General features: G+C 45.2%; 1 protein-coding gene across 1 annotated transcript in view; it reads right to left on the bottom strand.

Moving 5' to 3' along the window:
* Positions 1 to 765: 765 nt before the first annotated feature.
* Positions 766 to 6,000, bottom strand: part of LOC8024008 (alpha-L-fucosidase-like) — a gene marked incomplete at its 5' end in the record, with an annotated part of 68,505 nt that continues 63,270 nt past the window's right edge. Inside the window, 3 exons of the mRNA XM_040502406.1 lie at positions 766 to 774; positions 836 to 1,157; positions 3,044 to 3,347. Of these exons, the coding sequence (XP_040358340.1) occupies positions 766 to 774; positions 836 to 1,157; positions 3,044 to 3,347 (635 nt within the window). The remainder of the gene's footprint in view (positions 775 to 835; positions 1,158 to 3,043; positions 3,348 to 6,000) is intronic.

The raw sequence follows: 6,000 nt of genomic DNA, 5'->3' as shown, positions 1-6,000 counted from the left end.
CGCACGCTAAAATTGCGCACGCAAAGCGCAAAACCTGGTTTGCGTTCGGAGCATGCGCAGTGGCGACGACGCTATTCTTTGCGTACGCAAGGCTTTAGCGTGCGCTATTCTAAAACTCCCTAATGTCACAACAACCAGGTTCGCTACATGTAGCGGTAGTCAATTAGTCCACTATATTTAAACGTGGCAGTGGCACTGCGCGCAGCAGTGTCCAGCCGTGTGAAACAGTGTGGACTATAGTGAAGCAAAAAGTACAGCACCTCGCATATCGCTGCAGCTCAAGTGGCAGGGCAGAAATATTATGTTTGAATATTATTTTTTTCTTTTTCACTTTACTCGAGCTTACTGTTCCTAGGGGGATTCAAGCATACTCTCACGCAACGTGATTCACCAGGATACCTCTTCGTTGCGGTATAAGTTCAACAATAAAATCGAGCGTTTTCTTTCAATCTCTCCGCAAAACTGGATGATGCAGTATGGAGGTCGCAGTGCTGTCATAGTCCTTCTCTGATGATATTTGAATGCGGCTCATAGATTGAACCGTTGGATTAATGTCAGTGCGCTGCACGTCAAACTGAAGTTTAACGGTGTATTATATGTGACAAGGGGTGTAAGATTATAAACATTTTTCTTGAGCGCACAATTGCACGGGGATAAATTCGGACAGGTGTTTCATGGCTAATAAACGCCGGAGGTTCATTATAAGTGGTATTTACGCAAAGTGCAGGAAGTCTTTTCATCGCCGCTTTAATTCAGAAGACAATGTCAAGAAACCTGGAATTTCATTTATAATTTACACTGTATTCTTTCGAATTCCAATTAGACGCGTACTAACGCGCCGCGTGGGTCTTGGCTGTACGCCGCTCATCCGCACTACCCAAACACCGACTCTTGAGGCGACGTTGACCGGCGGCGTAGGCAGGTTCACGATGACCATGTCACCCACGGCCTTCCAGCTGAGCTTCTGCGTCGCGCCGACTAGGCTTAGCTGGCTATTGTCGCTGAGCGATATCGAGCCGAGACGCAGCAGGCCGCTGGAAGGCCACTCTAGTAGGAAGGCATGCACCAGAGGCTCGGTCTCGAGTGCAGACGGTGTTGCGGCCCTTGGAGTGGACCCGTTCGACGCAGCTGATGGGGGCATCTCGGAAGACGTGTACCTGCAGAGGAGGCACACATTCGCGGTTACTAGAGGGAAAAAAGAGTAAAATGATGGTGTTTTTTTGCCACAGTCGTTCGTATTTACCGTAATGCAGTCCGCGGACTATAGATGTTCTACAGTTATTAGGTTTCTAGGTCTGAATCGTACTTTTTTTTTATCCCTATTTAACACTCTGACTAGCAGTCCGGGCGCTCTAGAGCTGGAGAAAGTGTACAAATATTTTCTCTGTGAAATTGGTTCATTATGACAAATTTTGAGGACTACTACGGTTTCTCGACCCTCAGCACATATCTACGCGAAAAGAATAATCAGAAATCTCCCGAAACCCAGAACGAAATATAAGAGGAATGGGGTGTGTTTCCTGAAGAGTGAAGTACCCTTGCGGACACTCAAATGCAGGTTTTATTCCGGGGCAAAACAAAATAAGACTGCAGTTTAAAATTTCGGCTCTTCTAGCTTTTTTTTTTTATTTTCTTTTACTTGTATACGGTTGTAACTTGGTGTTTCACCGAATTTCCCGAATCTGAAAAAAAAAAAAACAGCACAAAAACAAAGATTGCCTAGGGGCTGTTTATTTGGTTCCTTTTCGGTATTCACCGAAAACAAGGAGCCGTAATTAAAACCTTAAAAACACTCGTTATACACCGCGAGATCAGTGCTTCGAATGCCGCATGACAATGAATTTAAGGAGATAACTCGTTATACACCGCGAGATCAGTGCTTCGAATGCCGCATGACAATGAATTTAAGGAAATAACTTGACACACGGCATTCAAACCACGGATATTGCGGTGACTCGTGTTTGCAAAGTGTATTGTGTATGAAGGGGGGGGGGGGGGGGGGTAAGAGCAGTGTGACCCCGGCGTAATGCTTTTTGTCAAATGGGAGGTCTAGGCGGTAGATCAAAGGAGTATCTTATTTTTATTGTGTTATACACATAACCGATGTCCAAATCGGATATCACACTCTCGCTCCAGCATCAACACTTTAAGAAGGGCAGGAATGTTGTGTCTTTGACTTGTATTGCTCTAGTTATTAATGACGCAGTCCTATTAAATTCGAACTTCTATACGCTCACACCTTTCGAGCGACCTTTATTTCCAGAGTTTTAAAATGCATGAAATATTGTATGGAGAGGGCGCGGGAAGAAAAATGAGGAATTAACTGCTCAATATCGTCTATCTTAAACAAGCTCGCGTGTACACTTGCTTCAGTTTTAAGTATCGATATCTACGATTTGTTTATCATACATTAATCAGTCGTTTCAAAGTTAAGAGCTCATATTGTTATTCTTTTCCTAAATAATAATAGTAGTTCTAGTAAAACACATTTATTATATCAGAAACAATTCCGAGTAGATTTACGCTATCGCGTACCGTGTGTCACAGTGGCATCAACGCGGCGCTCGCGTATTGGCTGCCATTTTGGATTCGTGGTCGTTTATGCGCAGTCTTCTAAGCACGATTACGAGGCTTTGAACGTCATTTTTGCGTCCGTAATTAAATTTCGGTTTCTTTGGACCCGCTAAGACCGTTAGGAAGTCTAGCCATTCGACGTGCAAGTACGTCCGCTCGGACGGTCGAGCCCATGAGCCGGTTCAGTGGGGTCGCCTACAGCCACCACCTCTTTTAGTCACTTTTAAGGTGAGAATGGTAGCGCTACTTTTCATTTCCGTGCGAGCAACCCTTTGGCTCTAGCCCTTTGCTTATTAAATTTAGAGCGGTAACTGAATCGGTGCACGTGTCACCTGACACCAGTTAACGCCATGTCGATTTCTCCGCTAAATTTAGCTGGAAACGAACGGACAGACAGATGCCTGGGATGAAAAAACTCAGTTTGAAGCTTTAATTTATATATATATAACTGCCCGAACGGTTTACGAACCAGACATTTCCGGACACAGAGTCGTTCTGGGCGACCCAGGGTCTCGACCCGAACACGGCGTCCCCGTGGAGAGTTAGCCACTGGCCCAGGGTGACGAGCCGCTCTTCGACTAGCAGCGGTATGCGTCCGTCGTGTGTGGGACCCACGGTGACAAGAAGGTTGCCGCCGCAGCTCACAGTCTCGACTAGGGTTCGCACAAGGTCGTAGTCACTGAGGAAATCCCGGAGTCTGGCGTTTCTGCGGTAGCCCCACGAGAGCCTGTCCAGGGTCATGACGTTTTCAAACTTGCGCTTCTGCAGTACTTCTGAAAAACGAACAATAAAACAAAAACGTTTCCGGTATTGGCACTCTGGACTATAGTGATATCACCTATATGGCGTCATCGGGAGAGGATCTAAGAAACGTCACATATAGCTCGCGTCAGCGTCGCGATCAAAGCGTCTTGCAGCATCAAAGAACGAGGGTGACGCTAGCACCGAGCGACGCCAAACGCACATGTCTGTCGGTTCGCGGCGTACTCTCGTTGAGCTTCATCGTGTTTACCGCTTAGGCTTGGGACGGTAAACCACTAACGATTACGTCATGTACGGTCCTGGTCTCCTGGGTGGTATGGACTATACGGAGAGAAAGTCGTCTGCTTCTTGCGCAGAAGTGGCAATGATGTCAGAACGACGCCGAGCTCTGATTGGATTTGATTGAAACTACGATATGTAGACCTCGAAGCTATAGACGCCTTGCGAACTCTTTCCTCTTTTTTTTTTATTAATGAGCCAATAAGAGCTCGTCGTTTTGACATCAGCACAACCCCTGAGAGAGAAGCAGACGAACTTGAGCTCCGCATGGACACTGACAGAATGAGAATGATAGTGCATCTCCTTAAAAATGACCAGTATCCATGCCGGGCTCAAACGCTTCCGTTGCGTTCTGGCTGCGCGTGCAAGCTCCAAGCTCACGAGACGATTAAACGAACGCCAAGCTCGCGCTGAAGGTAAGACAGTTGAAGGTCATTTCGTGCCGTTCTTCTAATGTTTGCGACTATCGGCGACGTGCCCGATCAAAAGCGTCGCTCTGGTCGGTCTTCTGCGATTGGCCGAATGCTGACTCTGACGTCACGGAAGGGTTTCTCATCGTCAGCGACAAAGAGACATTTGGAAACTCATTTTTTACGGCGTTGACAATGTTGATTTCAGAGCGCAATGATTTAGACCTTCCCCCATGCTAATTACAAACACCACTGAACTTGTTGTTCACAATGCCATTGCGTCAAGAGAGGGAACCATATGTGGGTGTCACCAAAACAAATAGCCGCTAATAGTGGCCATTTAATCTAAAGGCCCGTTCACAGAGCGCCGTTCGGCCACGTTTTTTAACGTCACGTTGGGATACGTTACATGAGTCACAGGGACATCGGCGCTTGGTATGTCGCATGTAATGTTATTTCTTGGATTGTGGCATCTAAAAGAATAGTACATCTAGCTTATTGAAGACTTCCATGGCAACCCTCGATAAAGACAAAAAAAATGACAAACAGGAAATGCTGTAACTCAGTTACGGTGTTTCGTACTGTTATGCTACGGAACTTCTCTGGAAGGAGAGTTTGCACGATATGAAACACATGACCCAGCCACAGTCACACCAGGCACACCAAACTGGTCACGCAGGGCATTCAATCTTCAGGGAACCAACCTGGCTCGGAAGAAGTTGGACCATCCTCAGCAGCTGCCGAACCAAATCGTCCGTACTCTGCACAGCCTCATCCTTTGAGGCCCTATTTGTACTTTCTCTGCCGCTTCTTTTTTTACAGCTATGTTTGCTAGACTAGCAATGGTGGCCTCACTACTGCGGTCAGGTGAAGGAGGCTGAACATTTTCAGTACTCTGGCGGGTGCATATGTGCAATTAAATGGGCTTAAGTACCCTTGTATTAGTATCACGTAAGTAGCAGGTCCCCCGTTCACGCACGTACAGTGATAGCTACTTTGGCGAGCACCAAAACAATAAGTAAACTTCTGTCTTCTTTGAATTCCAGCATGATATTCTCCACAAACCGCCTTCATCTTCTTCTTAAGGTTAATGAAATATTTAAGGCAAGGTATGTTAGAAGTAGCCATCAAGACGCGTGATAATCCTTTGATAGGGATGTAGCAAGAAAAACCATATTAACGAATTAAAAAAAAAAAGCTTTTTGTTGTAAATGTTCAGGATGGGAGTGGGTCATTCTGAGGTTTATAGAGCTGATATTACAAAGCATACACAAAGTTTTGAGCATATATAGAGGAAGATTAAATAGCTAGCACTTAATACTCTGTTACGAAGGTATTTACGCTGCAGTTATTGAAGCCTGGTATGATTCTGTTAAAGTACTGGCGTTTAAAGACCGCGGGAGAAGATAAGCCGTGGAAAGGTAGAGATAACGAAGCCAAGGTTTTTTTTTTTTTTCAAAATGGTGGGATAATTTCAGGGACCGACCTGTAATTCCATTATTTCTTCCTGGTGATTCCCGCGGCGGGAAGTGCGCGCACACGCTTCTGCAGAGGGAATTCCGTCAGGTGAATGGCAATTATAATAATTATTCTATTAAAACGTAGCACCATAATATTTCAAAATGATAAATGCAATTGGAAAAGCAACCACAAGGCGAGGTCACACAAGCCGTAGCCCGATTCAAAATCAAGGTTTCAGCCATATTTAATGATCTCTCCATTCATTTGTCAAAATAATTTTTGTTTTCTATAAATAGCTTTCAATTTGGAAGACCGGCCTTTGTAATGATAAGATGTGACGTACTTTAATAAACCGTTTCGAGACGATGTCGCAAACACATCTTCACTCTCAGTGCTGCAGCATGTAATTGACGCAATAAAAAGTTCACGAATTTATACTTATGTCCCTATGGAACCGATGCCGAATTGTGAAGGGAGGCGTTGGAGATAGTGTTGAAGGTGTAGGCGAATTATT

The sequence above is a fragment of the Ixodes scapularis genome, unplaced genomic scaffold, assembly GCF_016920785.2.
Source record: "Ixodes scapularis isolate PalLabHiFi unplaced genomic scaffold, ASM1692078v2 PGA_scaffold6__148_contigs__length_123643588, whole genome shotgun sequence".
Classification (NCBI taxonomy): Eukaryota; Metazoa; Arthropoda; class Arachnida; order Ixodida; family Ixodidae; genus Ixodes; species Ixodes scapularis.
The sequence above is the reverse complement of the archived record's forward strand: the minus strand, read 5'-3'. Positions and strand labels throughout refer to the sequence as shown.